Genomic DNA, 20,108 nt, shown 5'->3' with positions numbered 1-20,108 from the left:
ATAATCTTAGGTAAACTCACTGTACGGCTGTGAGCCACCTCTCGGTTATATTTACCAGAAGGTAGATTTGGGGAAAGGACATTTTACTATGGTTACCTAGTACACCGCAAACTTCCTTGGTGAATAAGGAAGAGGGTAAGAAAGAGGAAAGTGCTGATTCCATGTAAGGATAAGGCTTTTCAGACATCTGCTTTTAACTACTGGACAGTAGAAATTGAGGGAAAAAACAGGTAAACTAGCTGCCTAAATCAGCCTCATTGATAAGGGAAAGTGAGAGGTAAGAGAACTGTGGTATAACTTGCCTTCTGTATTTGAAGTGAGACGGTAGCTCAGATCAGAGAAAGGAAAGCTCTTGTAGAAGATGTAGCTCTGCCAACAACTGGGGAAACTGAAGAGAAGTTCTTTGTTCCATTTGAGCTTTACATAAATTCAGATGCTCTCAAGACTGATACTCTCCAGAATGAAAGGAAAATCTGGAAACCCAGTGAGGAGGCTCAGGGACAGTAAGGTAAGACACAAGTCCTCAGCAGCTCAATGATCAGATCAGAGCTACACGCCTCCTCAAGATCCTAAGCAAGCAAAAGTACATACTCACTTTCAATTGAAGGAATACAGAATGGAGTTCAGTGTTCTTTCTTTTCCAAGGTGTTGTCAAGCTGCACTAACCTGTAACATGCAGTAACTCGCTGTCTGGACATCTCCAGTTCTATCAACGTAACTCTCCATTAAGTCCACTCCATCTTTAGTAAGGCCTGTAAGCAAAATTCCTTCCAAATTTCCTGCTTCTTTCATTTCATTGGTCAACTTCTCGATGTATCTATTTAACTAGAAAATCCAAAGTGATTTTTTCCTAAAGCAGTCTATTTCATTATGGATTCTGTATTTGAAAACTACATTTGGAACAATTTTATTCATCACAGAAAACATAAAGCAAAAGCCATTGCCAAAAGGCAAGAGCACTACACCTATTTCAAACTTCAATCAGTATCTACAAATATTACAAAACATATTTTAAAATGCAAGATATTCACTATGTTCTGAGAATTATCTTATTAAAACAAGTCTATTATTTTTAAAAAACTTTTAATAAAAAATCTTTTATTTACTTGGTACAGGGTGATTCCTTTATATTCCTCAAGCAGTCTGATTATTAAAGTCCTTAGCACACTGTAGTACTAGTCCTGTGTGTACTCTTCTTTCACTGTACTCACAGGAGTCACTTTTATCATACTGAAGATGAAACAATTGTTTCATAACATCACTAAGAAGCAAGTTTCACATTGTTATTTACCAACTAATCTTTCTCCCCATAGCAAAAGAGAAAATTTTACGTCAATCCTCTGAACAAGCAAATGAGTCATGATAGACATATTTACAGTATCTCCAATGTACTACAAATGAGAATTTATAAAAAAGCTCATAGATACATAGATAAGCTTACTTATAATAATAATATGTGTTAATTATCTCACATATGGTATTAAACCAGTTCTTACCTGAGTATCACTAAGGAATTTACAAGCAAATGCCACTCTGTCACGTACTGCAACTTTGTTTTCATACTAGAAAAAAGAAACAAGTGTACATGCTGTACTTTTTAAATTTTTAGAGACTGTGTAAGTTTATTTTCAAGTGCTGAGTTACTGTGTAATGTTGGAAAAGCCACTGATTGCTTTGGATGCTCTTCCTAATATTACTCCTAGGGAACTTAGAATGAAAGATGTAGTTCTTGAAAGTAAAGATTTACTTTTTAAAAATGTACCAAATTTATTTAAAAAAAATTCCAAAGTGTGCATGGTGACATACAACTGTAATCCCAGGACTTGGGAGGCTGATGCAGGAGGATCATCGTGAGTGTGAGGCCAGCACGGATGACACAGCGAGGCGAAGGCCTGCCTGAACTACACAGCAAGAGCCTGTCTCTAAACTCCCCTCATAATGTTAAGTCTTATATAACAACATAAAATGTAAACTATTATGTGTATTATATCACATTTAAGATGTCATGTAATTCTTCTATTAAGAAATTAATTTTGAGAATATCAGAAAATCTTTCTTTGGCTAAGTTAACCAATAAATCTAAGAAATCTATGAACTGAGTACACCAGTACACAACTTAGAAAGAATGCTAGTATCTTACTAGACATAAATCGTAAGTCTTAAAATTTAAAAACACACAGACCCAGTTTTGTGTCTAAAGTAAAATACTGTTATGTATGTGATTTGTGGTAAAATGTTCAGAAGCATAACAAACTCTGTGTATCTGTCAATACTGTAAAACATTTATGAAAAATGCTATAGAATTAGGAAGATAAATAGTAACTCTGTGATTAGTAAAAAATTATTTGAAGGTGGAACAAAAAGTTAATTTCATCGAAGCTATTCTATAAAACCATTGTTTCTATTTAAGCATAAGAGCCTTAGTGTTTTATGATTATAAAATATAGGTCTGTCCTAGAGGAAACGAACAGATTCAGCCGTGTAGGTTTCAATTTTGATGTGGAAAGTGTTCCAAAGACTGTCTCATTTAAAGCTGAGAAAACTAGAGCCCAAAAGGTTAACTGTGGCAAAGGAACTCAGGCCTTTATCAGACTTTCTAATTTAAACACTAAGAAAGAAAAGATTAAAAACAGTTACATAAAGTATAATTAAATACACTATTCAAACAGTTTAGATATATGAATTTCCATCCTAGCTATTCCTTACTTAAAAACCCAACTTAAGAAAGAAAGGGTCCTTATTTCAGGTCAGTCAACTTCAAATATAGAAATATTTCAACAGTACACTTTATAAATGTACTTTTTTTTTAGTCTCTATTCTCTTTTTGCTGGAAGTACCATTTAATGGCTTCAACATTCAACATTTAAAGAATTTTCTTTAACGAAGGTAGTAGTAACAATTAAAAAATAAACATTACTTTGAAGTGGTTAGAAGAGTTCAAAGGTAATTGAAGTAATGGTATGAGAAGTAATGGAAAAACAGATGAACTATGGAAATTGCCAAAATGAGTACTAACACTGAAAATTGTAGTAACACACCCCAATAAAGTACATGTTTTTATAAATTCTTAGGGACTGACACTAAAATCAATGATTCAAACACTGTAAAATAAGAAATGCTACAGCAGCAAACATCGAGGTTATAGTACATAAAGCTCTTCTCAAAGCGAGAAAGAAGCCCAACAATGCACTAATGGGACACTTAAAATCCAACGATAGAGGAGCTGGAGAGATTACTCACTAGAATAAGTGCCTGCCTGGAAAACGCAAGGTTCTGAGTTCAATCTCCAGTATTGCAGAAAAAACAAAACACGACACACACACACACACACACACACTAGAAGCTGATGTTCAAATCTCACTTTCTCCTTTCACTTTATGCTAAGAGGCCACTTTGATGTGGGCATGGGTGGCTAAAGCAGGAGAGACAAAATAACAAAAAAGACGGAACACTGAAAAAATTGAAATAGTCCGCTGTAAGTAGTACGATCATATAATGTACCTTCCAAACATGTCTGAGAATTAATGAGTGTTAACTCAGAAAAGAAGTATGGCTACCTTGAGCAAAACTGATACTGTTCAAGAGTGTTTCTATTAGCTAAAAACCAAAATAATACACAGAGTATATTTCAATAGTAAGTATAGTTCTATGTTTCTGCATTAGATTTCTAGAGCTCAATCCTTTTTTTTTCCTTTACTCAGGACCTTGCAGAGCTCAGATCTTAAACTAAGAGATTACATATATCTCTTCTCCATCTATAAATTACATTAACACTGCTATGAAAACCAAATCCAGTTTAATACCCTTTAACTAACTCTAGATTAGGAATGACATCCAGAAACAGATGCTCAGGAAAAAGCTTTAGATACTTTATTTTACATATGCACCAAGATATAGTAAGTGCAACAGATGTTTGAAAATTTTAACAAAGTCAGGTATAAACTCCAAGCTCAATTCAGAGGAGGATCTTGGTATTAGCTTACCAAAACACCATCGTAAGATCCTGCTTCACTTGTCAGAAACGCAAACATGACACACAGATATGGGTTGTTTAGCTGCAAGCGTAGAGTGCTGCACATTTCTCTCCAAAGGGAGTTCTTCTCATCCGTATAACCTGATAAAGCCATGGCTACCACATTGAGATTCAGATCTCCTGTGTATTAAAAACAGCCAGCTAATCAAGAGATCAAGAACTTGGTATCCCCTTCTTACGTATTTCTTAAACCATAAACAAACAGAGATCAAACTGACTTTTACCCCAGAAAAACAAGAGCACTAGAAATAAGGGCTTAGATTCAGATTGAAAAATTTGGCAAGGACTGTGAGCTGAAACTTTCCATTCTTGTAAAACTTGCATGCAAACCTGTAAATCCTGTGCAGGACAAGTATGTATGCTATGGTACTGCTAAGCAGTTAAGTGAAGGAAAGTCAAGCCACTGCACCAGATCACCGTCAACGTTATCATTCAGTTCACTTGGGCTGTGTTATTTGAAAGCGCTGAAAGTAATTTTCACTGCGTTGCAGAATTGTACTTTTCAAAGTCATTTTTTCCTAAGTATAAATGCATATTTTATGTGTGAATTATAAAGCTCAGAAAGCAAGTATTTCAGCATTATTACTGTTATATTTGAACTTTTTTTATTAACTATCAGAATTATCACAAAATTGCATTTTTTAAATATTTACAACTAACCATTTTCTTCCAAGTTTTTTTTTTTTGTTGTTGTTTTTTTTTTTCTTTCTTGAGTCTCACTATGTACCCCAGGCTGGCCCTGATCTTGTGCTGATCCTCCAGCCTCAGTTTCCCTAATGCTGGGATTGCCACCAACACTACCAATAATTTAAAAAAAATCTGTCCTTAGCAGTTTATTATTTGGCTACTCAGAAGCTGCCAACCTGGCCTTCAGCCCTGTAGTCTCCAATCATTCTAATGTAAATTAAACCTCAGAAGAGAAAACTAAGTCCCTTTAACTTTTCCTGTTTGGTATTTCCTAAATTTATTATAATTTTTTAATTCTGCTTCTTGGTTCAATTTATTTACCAAATAAAACAGCATTACCTATGTTAACTTCTTATCAGTGCATTTTTTTGTTTTTACAAATCATTTTCCTCTAGGTACTTTGTAATTCATCTTCTGTGTACATGCAAATCTACCACAAAGTTTTCCAGTATACGTGATAAGAAAGTGTCATGCTTTCAGGTTGCAGCAAAACTATAATTAGAAATATTTGTTTCCAGAGATGGGGCTCTAACCCTGGGTGCTGATTACGCTATGGTAGGCCAGCGCTCTACTCCTGAGCTGTCGCTGCCGTTAGTCCAGAAATGGGACTTGTACAATTTAAACGCCCAATCTTTTTCTATCATTTCTTTTTCTATATTCTTTTCTCGTATCATTCATTGCACTCTCAAATGGAGGTTTTCATGAGAGCAAAGTGAAGGAACATATGCTTATCTAGGCAAAATATTAATTGTGCAACTTGAAACTGCCAAGTAAATAGAGTAATTGATTTCATGTTCACTTCTATGTGAACATGAAATAATATAATGGTGTCAAAATATAATATAATGGTGTCAAAATGGACCAGCAAGTAAAAATACAGTGTTTTGAACTCAGAAAAGCTTACTAGATATGTTAAAAATAAATAGATACATTTGAGGTATTGTCAAATGAAATATTCCTGGAAAGAAAAATACCTGAAATTTTAGGTTAAGATTTGTTTCTCAAATGATCTTCTGGTGAAATGCCAGGGTAAAACTACCTTGACATGTTCTTGTTCTTCTTTAAAAGTATCTTAGGGAACCCATGTTTTAAGATTCAAGCAGAAGCATTTTATGCAGATCTAAGTATACTTTGTATAAAAAGCTATACTGATCTAAATAAAAACTAATCTTAATCTTCTAAAAACTAATTTTAAACATGTGAACTATTTTTAAAAGGGAAAATACTGAAAAGAACATATTTCATAGCTCCTTTAATGTTATTAAAATGACATTTGAGATACAGCATTAGTTTTACAGACCTAAACCAAGGTATAAATAAAAGATGGGCTAATATTTAGTTACTGACATACTAACATACTAGTTTCTTTCAACAAAAATTTACACAAAATAGCACACATTCAAAAACGGCCAGCATCTTTTCTTTAAAGGAATCTCCCAATGCCAATTCACAGAATGTAACCAGATACCTTTCTCTGAAGACGCCCCTTCATTCAGGATTTGGATTGCCCGCCGAATGTCCAAGTTGAACAACGCCACCGCGGCTGCTCTCTCCCATTCTCCTTCCTGCACAAGCGAGTTCAGAAAGGGCCCCACATCTATCTCTGTTCCCTTCTTTATCCACCCACAAAGCTGTAAGGCTAAGATTCTCTCTTCGCTTAAACTCTGAGTATCGGCTTGCTTATCCAACCCACTCCAGTTGTGCCTGCTGCTCTCCACCACTCCTAGAAAGAGAAAATAGTTTTGAAACTTTTATTGTTATTTTGACATATATTGGTGGAAATAAGCTTTATTTTATTTTATTTTATTTTATTTTATTTTATTTTTTTGAGGAACCGGGGATTGAATAGTGGAAATAAGTTTTACAGAGAAGTATTTCAATGACATATTTAAGATAATACCTCAGTCAAAATTTTATACCATAAATATGAAATGCTGCAAATAAATATTGGGTCTATTCCTAAGAACAAATTAGTTAGCAATGAATTACTAGAATAGGAGTAAATGCTCAGATTAAGCTGTCACTGCTTCAGAGAAACAGCTCTGACGCCCTAATCTAAGTTATACATCTACAATTACCTAATGCACCACTCAGTGTTTTTTCTACTTAATACATAAAGAACCAAACTCGAATTCCAGTATTTTACTGATTGCCTTTTAGTCCTCTATGCCACAAGCGTACAAGCTCAGAGAGAACAGGAGCCCTGTCTGTTTTATTTGCAAGGTATCCTTACTGCTGAAGATCTAGTAGAAAAATCGATTTTTCCCCACTTCTCTTTCCTTCTTCAATGTATGTGGAGTTATGAGTTCCTTAATGAGAAGGGAGGAAAGCACCACATTTGCTACCACTATAGCATGGGCAGAAATGAGATCACAAGCTTCGAAACTGTGAAAGTTTAGTGTAAGTACTGCAGTAAGAATACAATGGGAAAGTTTTAATTTTTTAAATTTTTTATCTTTAAAGAGACTACAAATTAGAATTAAAGCAGAAAAATTACAAGTGATAGTGTCACTTAACAAATATGAATTAAGTATAAAATTGGAAGAAAAAATGAAATGTGTAAGAAATTAAAAAGATAAACAGTACAAACTGAAAAAAGATAAAACAAATTACAGCATCAACTGCTTCTTTCCACAGACCAGCAAAAATGCACAGTATAGTTGTACAAACCATCCTGCTTACACACACAGAAAAATCACTTTCCTCCACTCACTTTCCTGTCCTTCTCAACTCAGTAACTCTTTCCTTTTGAATAAGTTCATTCCCTTTTACCAGTGTCTACTGTACCCTTCAGATTCCATTTTTTATCTTTCAGGTTCTCATACTAAGAGACAATATGAGTTATAGCCGACTGTCCCTCAGACAAAGGCCATCTAGACCATACAGAGAATTATAAAAAATCAGGCCCCCCAACACAAAAGACCCAATCCAAAAATGGGCATCTGAGATGGATATACAGTTCTCAGAGGAAGAAATACAAATGGCAAGTAAATATATGAAAAAATGTTCAACATCATTGGTCATTTGAGTAATGCAAATTAAAAAAACACTGAGATTCCACCTCACCCCAGAAAGAATGGCCAATATTAAAGTCAGCAAATAACAAATGCTGGAGGGGCTGTGGAGAATAGGGAACCCTTCTCCACTGAGGGTGGGAGCACGGACTGCTACAACCACTGTGGAAAACGGGAATGTTTGTTCTACTTAACAAATAGAAAATTTCATATTCTCATTTTTTTCATAACAACGCCTTACTACTTCTACAGCATTCTTTAAACTGCAATCAAGGCAGGTGATTCCAATGGCAGTAATTTAACTAGGCCACTATCTGGTGCCAAATCATGGCCAAACAAGTAAAGATGAAGCATTCAGACTTAAACAACTAACTCAAGTTCCTATATGTGCTAGAAAGTTATACCATCAAAGCTATTGTTATATAACTAATCTTATTTTAACAAAAAGCGTTTTCAGAGTAAATTGATTTATAAATTAGGCAGCATGAATGCCAACATCACACATTTCTTTATTATAACTGTAGAAATTTACATTTGTAATTTATAGTAATTAAATATTTTTTGACTACGGATTCTAAGCAACAGAATATAGCAGAGGTGAAAGAATTTTGTAGATGTAAGCAAGGTCTTCACTCCACTGACTGAGCCAATGGGAGACCATCCTATGTGGGAATGACCGAACCAGGTAAGAAGTCCTTGGAAAGGTGTAATCAAGAAAGATCTCTCCTGCTGGTGTTGACAAAATAAAAGCAGTCAAACTGCTGAGAAGGCCTTTGGGAAGGCCTGTGGCAAGAAGCCCTGAGAGAAGCCTCTAGAAGCTGAGGGCAGTCCTGGCGAGCAGGTGCGAAGAAATGGGCACCCTGATCCTAACACTACAAGGAGTCCTCAGCCTCTGGACACTGAGACTGAGACATCCTATATTACACATTCTATTTCCTTTTCCTTCTGGTTAATATGGAGATACGAACCCTCTTATCTAAAACTAAGTCTCTACTAAAAATCTCACTCCTACATTTTTTAGGAACTGCATCTTCAACCTCTTTCTTTTGTTCTTGAGTTTCCAACAACCCTATGAAATTGGAAGGGTACTCTGATTTCTCAAACTGTGGCTTCGACAACATCTTCATTTTAGGCTTGTAAGGAGAAAGACTAAGCTAAGCTGTGTTCTGATTTCTGACCATGGAAATGATGCGAAAATGCATGTTACAGAAAACCAACACACTACTGAGAGTTGATTTTTGCTATCTCGGCTTGGTCAAAGCATCAACGGGACAAACATAACAAAATATTAAACCCTTAGCTGTCATCTACAAGTTAAATTTTATGAATACGTACAGAATTTTTTTTAATTTTAAAAAATTATTTATTTGGTAGAGGGTCTTGCTATACAACTCGGACTACTAGTGATCCTTCTGTCTTAGCCTCCCAGTGCTGGAACTACAGGTATGTGCCACCACACCCAGTTTCAGTAGTCGGCATGGCGTGCCCAGGGTTCCAGAGCCAGGATGGCACATAGTACTGAAGATCAAACCTGGATACTTGCGCTTGCCAGGCAGGCTTTTAGAGCACCAGGCTATCTCCCTAACCTGTACAAATATTTTTTAAAAAATCCTTTAGTCTAACAGCTCAGCAGACTAAAGTGCCTACTTCAGCAGGCACAGGGACTGACCAGGGTTCAATCCCTAGAGTGCTATGCTAGCCCCACACCCAGGGTGCGCTGAGACAGAGACTGAAACTGAGCATGGTGGTGCGCGTCTGTAATCCCAGTGCTTGGGAGGCTGAAAAATAGGAGGCTCACTATGAGTCCCATCTGTGTAGTGAGACCCTATAGATCCTGTACTAAATACATTAAAAACAAAACAAAACAAAAATCATTTAGTCTAAATACTTAGTAAAGATAGTATACAGGAAAGATCTAAGTTTTCCACAATACCTAATTCATAGTTAAATAACTGGTGTCATTATTTATAGATAAGTACTAAAGGTTTCCCAGCACCCTGCCCCAAACATTCTCCTCTTGGCCCCATGTAGAGCCAAACCCAAAATGGCAGAACAGATCCCTGCCTTTGACCTGGGCAGGCAACCACGAAACTCTCCGTTAACATTAAAGGTCCCCCATGGACCAGGTAGCCCTGCCAAGATTAGCTCTCCCTCAGTTGTTCCAGCCAGCGATCACCCTCCCTAAAAGATCCTATAAAGTCTCCTGTCCCCACCTTGTTCACTGCTGTCTTGGTCCACTAGACAGCCAGCCTGCTTGATGCCCCCAATAAATCTACTCGTGTCAGAATGACTGGCCTGGTCGATTGCGTGGGTTCATACCTTGAAGTCAAGTTGTGGTGAGTTTAAAACATTATCCATGTTAATATATATGTGCAACTATACTGGATTGCTTTATGGAAAAAAGATTTATTCTAAATAATTTTGATAGGATACTGACCGATTTCAGGTAAAATAAGCTATAGATGTATTATAAACTACTTATTTCATACTTCTACACATTTTGGGTTTATTTTTTATTTTTTTGGTACTAGGGTCAAACTCAGGACCTTGCGTTTGCCAAGCAGGCACTTAGACCACTGAGCTACATCCCCGGCCCCACATTTTGGCTTTAAATCTAGTATTTTTTAAAATTTCATAACGAGTGAGCAAAAAGAAGCCCCTCCCCCAATTATTTCTTACATTCGAATAGTCTTATTTCTTACTTTGTAAAAGCTATGTCCTGGAATAGAAACCAACATACACGAATCCAAGGATTTATTTTATTTTCTGGTTTCTGCAGTGGAACGCAGGAGCTTGTACTTGCCAACCAGGTGCTTGTGCCACTGAGCTATATCCCCAGACCTTCAAAGGGTTTTTTACTAGGAGGCAGACGCAAGTCAGGGGCATGGATATCGTATCATGTGTTCTGGCAGATAAGAGGTTTTTTATAGCTTGTTAACTATGCTATGGATAATTAGTGCTCTCCAACAAGAAATACATTATCATGGGTTTTTAATATATTATGACTTTAAGGGCCGGCCAAATAGCTCAGCGGATTAGGCCAGGGGTTCGATCCCTGGGCCTGTCGTGCAGACCCTGTCCCCAGGACACACACTGAGAAGGCAACTGAGACTGGGCATGGTGATGCGCACCTGTAATCCCAGCTCTTGGGCGTCCGATCTAGGAGTTGAGACCCTGAACACCCTGCTGACCCTTCTCTAAAATACAAAAAATAAATAGGTAAATAAAAATATTATGACTTTAACATATATTACCCTCAACATTTGTAAAGGAAGTGGAATCTATGCACAATACTTAATAGTATAATGACAAAACGATATTCTCTGAATCTGAAAATGCTTTACTTAATAGTATAATGACAAAACGATGTTCTCTGAATCTGAAATTGCTCTACATATAGTAGAATCACTATTTTATTAATATTTGTAAGGGAAACAAGTTTAGTTAAAAATTAAAAAGGTTTTAACAATTTTTAAAAAATTTCAAATTAACTATTTTTTAAAAAATTTCAAATTAACTATTTTCATATCCACAAAGCTTCAAATCAGCAGATAATCTGCCATCTGTAGATGTTAATTCTTTACATTTATATGTGTGTATAAAATAATGGCAATAAATGATGTTTTGTTTTGTTTTGAAAACAGGGTCTACAGGGTCTCACTACACAGATCGGACTCATAGTGATCTTCTTGCTTACAGCCTCCCAAGCACTGGGACTACAGGTATGTGCCACCACGCCCAGTCTCAATTGATGTCTCAATATACCCTTGGGGTGGGGCCAGCTCAGCAGGCTCAGGGATCGAACCCCTGGCCCCTATGCCTTCTTACAGGCACTTTAATACACTGAGCTATTTATGCCGGGTATTTTAGAAGTCAAAAATTAGAATGTACAACATGACTTCAAAGCATGCGTTCTCCTGAAAACAGATAATCTAATACTCAGCCCATCTAAAACTAGCATCTCAATTACTTAGCTTCCTTATATCCAGGGATCTACATTCCCATGACTTTAGCTGCTACTTCTCAGATACACTATGAATTGTTCTTCCTCCAAAAGACCCACTTTTCTAACTACACCCACCTTGTAGACATTCCACTGCCTCTACAGTTTTTCACTTCACTCTCTTTAACACTAGTACTTTTAATTGAACCTTCTCCTTTTTGTTTCTATCCAAAGGCAAACAAGTGAATCACTCTCTTGCCAATGTCCTCAGTTCCACTGTCTCACTCTCCTCTCCTTTTTTCTACCATCTAGTAAACAGCAGCCCTGCAATCTCCCTCCTTCTCAAGAAGAGCACTCTTCTTTTTTCTATCATCTCCCCCCGCAACTTGCCTGCTCCTCCTCAACTGCAGGAACCATCAAATGGAGAGTTCCTCACGGTTTGGTCATCCAACCTTTGAGACCCTAAATCCCATCTGTCCTTCCCCTGTGCCTCTAATACAGAGCTGTCACGCTCCCACCTAAGGCTGAATCTGCGCTCTGATCGCACTTCCTCTACTCCTAGGAGCCTTGTTTCAGCCTCTCTCCTGCCATCTTCAGCTTCTTTCCTCAGCCTTCCTTTCATCAGCATTAAACACGATAAAGTCAACATCATGTTAAAATAAAAATAAAAATAAAAATAAAGTGACATAAAAGCCCTCTTTTTGGTTCCAGGTTTTTTTTCCCTCCTGTTACTGAATTACCATTTTATTGTCCTTCTTGTATTTACAATTGATGACTTCATTTCAATCCAGTTTGGAACCAGGAATTGAACTCAGGCCCTTGCGCTTGCCAAGGAAGCGCCTATTCCACTGAGCCATCTCTCTGGCCCTCAGTTTTAGTTCTTTTTGTTAGATTTTTTGTGCAGAGTCTCACCATGCAGCTCAGATTCATAGTGATCCTCCTGATTTCTGCCTCCCTGCCTGCACCACCATGCCCTGACTCCATCGCCGCTCAGCATGGCCGGGGGCGGTGACAGGGATCAAACCCTGGCTCCTGCGTTTACCTAAGCAAGGGCTTAGTCCGCTGTGCTATCTTGCCAGCCCCAGTTTTAGTTTCTAATCCAACTGCTACTTGCTGTCTATCCCACCACTGAAGCTCTTTCACCCAAAGAGTATTTTTTTTTTTTTTCTGATTTAACTGGTATAATTAAGTAAAGCAAAAAGCTGAAAAATATTCAACAAGAGAATAAGACAACAGTCTTTCTTACTCTGGATAAAGATTACTCTGACTCACAGGTGGAATATTATTTGTCTTTTGTGCACTAAAAACAAAAGTATTCCACTTTTATCTGTTGCTTTTGCTCAGAATTGCTTTCTGGCTTTTCTCTAAAATGTATCAAAATATGAAAGACATAATAATCAACCTCCAAAAACTGAGACTGTCATGTTGTCCAACCTATTATACAGTTGAAATACCACACATTCTGTAATTGTGGTGTTTATTTTCAGTAATGTTTCTAAATTCATACACTATGGTATTCGGGTCCATTTATGAGACACTGCAATCTGTCTTTTTAACTATACCAATACATTCATTTTATTCTTATTACAAAGTCTTTTTCCCTTTTACTGGAAATATAACAAAGCCAAGTGAAATAGATCAGATAAGCAGTCTATTGTATTTTTTAGTAGTGGGATTTAAAGCAATTTGAAAACAAAAAAATAAATAACAGCACTATGATACATTTAACAGTTGAATTGAAATATTTAACCTACTCTTTAAAAAGTACAGTATTTTTCATTTTATATTTTTTTCAAAACTGATTAATAGGACAGTTTCAATAATTAATACATTGCATATTGTTTTCTTAGAAGTTATTCATAGTACAAGATGTGGACATGATACCTGGTCGAAACACTATTAGTACAAATCTTCCTTCTCATTGAATTAAGAGAAAGTAGCTGCATATCTATCCTATTTTGTACATATAGATACAAAATGGCCCTTCATTTGTATCCCCTTTTTTTGTTTAGGTATGTGAATTCAGCAAAATAATTCAACATACTCCAGTAGTCCATAATAGTAGTGGGTTATCTGGAGGACTGGCAATGTCAGAAGTTGTTGACTTGAGCCCTTTACAGCTCAGCATATTAATATGGCTTTACTTTTTATACCTCATTATTATACTTTTCTGCTGTATGGTTAAGACCAAGATAAAGCAAGCCATATATAACAAGAAATGTAACTTTTGTTACATTTTTGTGTCTGACAAGGTCATTTTGTATTATTTCTATAGCAATAATGCATGTCCTATAAAAGTTAAGTCAGCTATACTAATTCTACTATGGTTCTTTGACTAAATAATGTGAACTCCTTTTCTAGAAGTTTCACTTGGGCCCAAATTTGACTACTGAAAGCTACAGACCAAATATTAAGTTAGAAGGTAGTAAGAATATAACCCATAATTTAATTCCAATAAAAATAATATAAAAGCAGTCAGTTAAAGTATTATTTTCTGGTTAGTTATCTTTAAAATAGTGTATCAATTTCAATCTTACATGAGTTCATTTGTTTAATTTACTAACTTATTAGAGACTCTTTAAACTAGGTTATTTCATGTCATGATACAGTCTGTCAAAGCATCTAGACAGAAAAATTTCAAAGGTCTCCTTAAGTTATAGCTTGTTTTAAAAATACAAAATGCTATGATAAAATCCAAACTAACAATCATGATCTAATAAACCATCTTCCATAAGAGCTCTCAAAGCAGGTCTTCAAATAAATAACAAATAATAAATGAGTAGATTTTAGAAAGTCCCTATGGCTTGAAAGAATCAAAATGTCCTCCAAAAAGGCTTTTGCATATAAACACAATTATATACTTAAAACAATTCACTAAAATAGCTAATCAGAAAATCAAAAAGAAAAAGTATTTTATATACACAATCCTAACATAACTATATCATCTCAACCAAATGATGGGGGAGACAATAAACATAAAAATATTATAAACATATTTGAGAAAATAAAATGGAATTTTCTTACCCAAAGATGATTTTACAATTGACTTAATTCCTGCATAAACCAATGATCCTTTGTTGCCTGGAGATTTCTGATCCATATCTTCTGTATATTGCTTCATAAGTATTTAAACGCATAGGAAATACTAGTGATGATGCATAATGTTTGAAAGCTAAATTTATTTTGATTAGGAGCCAATTCATAACAGGCGTCCACGCAAATAAGGTCCTACTTAATGTGCACTTTGACGTCTACACAATCTGGAAAGCAGTAATTTAAGTTCAAGAGTTTTGAACACTTTTACTTCATAATTTCAGTATTCTATAACCCAACTTGTGTACAGAGGAGTCACTGTATTTACATACTGATCTTTCAGCAAGCTCCAGAAACATTTCTACCTGATTTACCTTAGACAATTTGCCATGCAAAGGATATAGTGCAGAGTATACCAGAGTGACTTCAGCTGCGGATCTTCATGTCCAGCCAAGATGTGGTTTCTCCAAACCTGCTCTGTGTCAAGACCATACCTTGACAAAGCTCGAAGGCGCATTTTTGTTGCTATATCTTTTTCTAAAGAATCATCATGTTCTTCTTCTGCACATTCATACAGATGACGGCCACAAGCCCACATTAAAGATGTAATTGGGCTCCAAGCAAGGGATATCCTTTCAAAAACCGTGAAGTCCGACATTGTTCGGTTGGGAGTCACAACTATCATTCGGTTTTGGCTTGTTGGATGCCACGCAAAGGAAGCGATGTAATTGTCGCAAGGCTGCACACTTCTCTCGATTATGGTCGGTTCAGTTTCATCCCCGATGGGGGTGGGCGTGTGCTGCATATCATACAGCCTAATAATATTGCTATCCCTTGTTAAAGTGGCAAGCAGGCCAGTCCTCGTTGGACACCATGCTACTTTTGTTAAGGGTTTGGGCTGCTCAGTCAAAGTCAAAACTGGCTTTTCAAATTTTCTTAGATCCCAGATTGCAACCTGACCTTCATAGAAGGAAGCCACACGATTATGGACGTATGGGTCTACTGTTACCCCCTGAATGGCTTTTGTGTTTACAAACATCTTCTGGCTTGTATTTCGAAGATCAAATATGGCTAGATTACGATGCATGCCAGCAAGGAGAAGTTTCTGGTCTCGTGGAAGCCAACAAAGCGAGAGACAAGCATCATTCTGCCCTAACTCATACAGTGGTTTTGTCACTAACAATGCTGTTTCAGCTTCACCTGCTGAGAGCCTCACTCTTTCCGTGGGCACACTGTCAGGAGCGTACTGGCTACAGATATCCCATATTAACACCGAAAAGTCAGCTCTGTGTTTATCTAGGCCAGCAGCAAGCCAGCTACTGTCCAGTGGATTCCACGCAAGGGTATTGCACTGTCGTGCATGTTTTGGGACAAATTCTTTTCCTATTAAATCCTTGAACTTTGAATTATGATCTTGACCAAGACTTGTGAGTACGACTCGACCGTTTGCTTGTCCAACTGCTAGGAGACATTCAGGATCATAATTGAGGTACCACGCAACGCACTTCATATAGGGGGTATCTGAGTTTATCGAGAGTAATGTAGCTGCAGAGTCTTCAGATAAACGTAGAGATCCAGCTTTGAGTTCTGAATTCACAGTAGATTCCACATGATAAAGGCTCAGTTCTGAGTCACACACAACGAATCTATCAACCTGGTGTGGTGCCCACAAAATGTCAGGTTTGGTACCGCTCATGTTTACTGATGCGAAGAAAGCAATCAGTGTGTTCCATTCACTGGAAGAATTTAAAAACAAAAGTGTTTAACATGTCAAGAAAATACAATTCTTAAACTGAACTATTCCAAAGGTCAGGAAATTCTCTACGAAAGTAACCTCTTTTTTTTTCAGTAATATTTGTATTTTTTCTCTACATCTATGGCTTCCAGACAGTATTCATTAAAAAAAAAAAACAAAAAAAACCAACTACTTCCTCCAATAAAAAGAATTAGTAGAAATGTGAGAACCCCATCTTTACTTCATTTCTCATGCTCAATTATCTTAATTGCACTGTCAGTAGTACCTTCAATTTATCCTCAGGGTTACAGTAACTTCAGCATGAGAGTAAATTAATAAGTACCATGCTTTTGAAGGAGGAATTACGAATCATGGTCTTAAGTCGGAGTGTAGAGCTACACAGTCCAAAAGAAGTTTGATGAAAATGTTTTCTATCTGTGCTGTCCAAATGTGATTAGCCACACATAGTTACTAGAAATGTAGCTACTTTAATTTTTAAATTTCCTTTTAACTAATTTAAGTATCATACTAACTTTAATTTACAATATCACACTAACAGGTTTCTTCCTCAACGCACTTTTTAATTAAAAAGTAGCCAAACAGCTAGGAGTGGTGGACACACTTGTAAGCCCAGCACTTGGGAGGCTGGGGCGGGAGGATCACCATGGGCTTCAGGTCAGCCTAGGCTACAGAGTGAGACCCTGTTTCAGAAATAGAATGAAACAAGTAGATCATATAACACAACAAACACTGGCATGCACAAAGTAAAATACTTGTAGCTCCGTTGTATATTCTTATATTCCTTGGAAAGGCCATTGTTTGTATTGGGTGGGGGTTGTTTTCTCACTCCTGATTATATTTTCCAAACTTAAGTTATCTACTGTGTCACTTATAACATTACTATTTTTCTTTAAACCTCATTTTAAAATCTGAAAAATCAACTTTCATCTCATGAGCTCCATAAATTATGACTATGACATACTAATTGTATTTTTTAACTTATGCTAATAACTACTTAAAATGCTTGGTTGTGCTCCATCTAAAATCATCCCATTTACGACCACTGGTACACAGGTATCACACTTTGGGAAACTGAGCTGATCATTAAAGTCTCTTAGTTTTCAATTCCATAAACTCCACTGCTATCTGCAGAAGCAGATTCAATTCTTAGGGGCTAAAAATATGGTGTACTCGCTTTCACTCTAGGTAGCAGGTCTTCCAGATGCCCAATGATGATAAAAAGTACTAAATAATTCAATGGAAATATAATTGCTTTACTTTTTGATCTTGCATAAGTTTTAGTCAGGAATTACCTGTCCAGGATTTTATTGACTCATATAATTCAGATGATTACAAAATACATTTTTATACTGGCTTTATTTCCTCCCTTAATTCTTCATGGTACCTTCTATCTCTTCATTTCTTTTCTACTTTAGGTATGCCCCTCGCTAATCCTAGATCAGTGGTAGTAAACCCTCAGCATCCAGGAGCAAAGCTGTTCATGTCACTGAAAACACTGAAAGTTCACTGTCACTGTCCCGTTTACCTTGTTCTTTCCTCCACTCAGGCTGCCAAGTGCTACCAGACAAAGGACAGTGCTAAGGCTCTACAGACTGACTTCCTAAAGAGTTACACCAATACACCGTCTTTCATTCATCCTCTGACTGGTGAATGGGCACTATATTCTAGGCATTGTTTGAAAAGCTAGGAACACAGCAAGGGAGCAGGGGGAATAAATTCCCCAGTCTAATAAAATCTACATTCCCGCAGCCAGGTACAGTTCAATCACAGGCCTGGAAATTTAGGACCCAGGAGGAAGACAGGCACCTCACATAATAGGAAATAACTAACACAAGAAAGAAAAGGTATGTCACTCTGCCTAGGAAGGAATCAGACATACACAGTCACAAACAGGCAAAGCTCTTAACTAGAAAAAATCCTGACATCTTGCCCATCTTCCTATTTCAAGGAAAAATAAATGCTTAAATAAAAACATTTTTTATCTAGGCTTCCATTCTACAACTCTGCTCTTTATAATAATGGTGGCAGTGGTGGGAAATCTATGACACGAGTGTCACAGCAGGCTGCTGTATCACTAAATGCTCTCAAAGGTTCTTGGTCACTGGTCTCTGGGTAAGAAAGTTAGATGCCACATGGAAAAATCCACTTCAAAACCACAAACAAAAAGCGATGCTTCCGAAGCTCTGATTTGCACAACTCTTGATGGCCAAACATCAGCATTTGCACCAAGGCTCTGCACTTGAAATATCTGTATCACCGCCCACAAAATCTGATTACAGTAACTCACACAGAATCACAGAACTGGAGAGTTAGAAAGAAACAAACTTCTCTCCTCTTGTGTGGGATTAAAGGGAAGACCAGATATTTGGGTTCTTATCCAAGGTCTCTCAACTTCCCCTGGAGACTGCTGACCAAAGAAAGGGTGAGCTATTGTAAATTGAGCAGACCAATGCAAAATGAACATTTTTACTAGAAAAATCATAAATTGCAGGACATTGACGGCACAACTTTAAATAAAGTGCTAGACATTCTAAATGCTAGGTCCAATACTATTGCTATACACAGTATAGAGGGATCTTCGCCCACGAACTCACGTAACACTACACATAGAAATCTGGTAGAAAGCAAGCAAAACCACCTGCCCTTTGAATTCCTTCAGTTACACTAGCTTAGACCCTAACAAGTCTCTAATAGTTCAAGACCATAAAACAGAAATGGAACTTACTCTAGTTCCTTTTCAACTAGTTGTGACAATGCAAAGAAATGAGTTCTCCGCCTCACACACATCCCTCACACATGTAGGTATCGCTGTCATTCTCTTTAACAGCCCTGCAAATTAATGTTTTCAAAGGCTGGAGACACAGAACACCCATCAGGTGTAGATCCAGGAGGTGGAGCTCGGTAATAACTATGGCTTACATTTAGATTCTCACCTTCAAGTTTTAACAAGCGCTCCTTTTCCTCAAAGGCTTCGTAGGAAAGCTGCGTTGAGTCTTTGTTCAGCACCAAGACGGCTCTGACAGTGCAGTCCAACAAAAATATGGGGTGAGGCTCATGACTTGTAATTCCCCAGCAGCTACATTCAAAAGGTAAAAAGAAAAAGATGAAATTCAACTTAGAATATATCTTAGCCAATATATCAAAAATATTATTCTTTCAATAACATAATCGACGGTGTTATAACTGGGAATTTTAGTTTTTGGTGCCAAACACTCTGGGAAAGCCGCCTTGTCCTACACTTTCAACCCGTCTCGACCCACGTGGCTACTCACAGCCTCGCAACACGCTATAACAACACAAAGCACATGACCGCACGCTCCTTTCCTTCTTCCTGCCGTCCCCTACCTTCCTCACCATGACAACTTGGGGGACGAGGGCGGCAGTTTCGGGCACACAGCAGTTTTCATCTCCAACAAGGTGCACTGACCGCACGTACACAAATTTCTCCAGAAATAGTTAAGCAAAAGGCCTGCAAAGGCAGTTCTTCGCAAAGAGGTCTTACTCGGCCTTTTTAGACGTTTTCATCCCCAGACTCTCGGGAGAACGGCGCACACAGCCCTCGCGGGCCCCGGGGCCAGGGCGCGGCCGGGCGGGGACCCCGGAACCCCGGAACCCCGGCGCGGGCCCGCTCCGGAGCAGCGG

The 20,108-nt window shown here is 37.4% G+C and overlaps 1 protein-coding gene across 5 annotated transcripts in view; it reads right to left on the bottom strand.

The window, feature by feature from the left end:
• Mios (meiosis regulator for oocyte development) overlaps positions 1 to 20,051 on the bottom strand; it is a 35,717-nt gene extending 15,666 nt beyond the window's left edge. The window contains exons 1-9 of one of the 5 annotated variants that reach the window (XM_023705981.1): positions 19,812 to 20,049; positions 19,400 to 19,542; positions 17,641 to 17,690; positions 15,113 to 16,446; positions 14,702 to 14,800; positions 6,189 to 6,443; positions 3,984 to 4,153; positions 1,497 to 1,562; positions 667 to 825 (exon numbers count right to left, since the gene is read on the bottom strand). In XM_023705981.1, coding sequence (XP_023561749.1) covers positions 667 to 825; positions 1,497 to 1,562; positions 3,984 to 4,153; positions 6,189 to 6,443; positions 14,702 to 14,800; positions 15,113 to 16,406 — 2,043 coding nt within the window. In that variant the 5' untranslated portion in view covers positions 16,407 to 16,446; positions 17,641 to 17,690; positions 19,400 to 19,542; positions 19,812 to 20,049. Of the gene's footprint in view, positions 1 to 666; positions 826 to 1,496; positions 1,563 to 3,983; positions 4,154 to 6,188; positions 6,444 to 14,701; positions 14,801 to 15,112; positions 16,448 to 17,640; positions 17,691 to 19,385; positions 19,543 to 19,811 lie in introns of those variants that run through there. The other 4 variants (XM_023705980.1, XM_023705982.1, XM_004645642.2 and 1 more) reach the window with 4 other exon arrangements.
• Between the last annotated feature and the right edge of the window lie 57 nt (positions 20,052 to 20,108).

This window comes from Octodon degus, unplaced genomic scaffold, assembly GCF_000260255.1.
Source record: "Octodon degus isolate 3935 unplaced genomic scaffold, OctDeg1.0 scaffold00234, whole genome shotgun sequence".
NCBI lineage: Eukaryota > Metazoa > Chordata > Mammalia > Rodentia > Octodontidae > Octodon > Octodon degus.
Note: the sequence above shows the minus strand (reverse complement) of the source record. Positions and strands in the feature narration are given on the sequence as shown.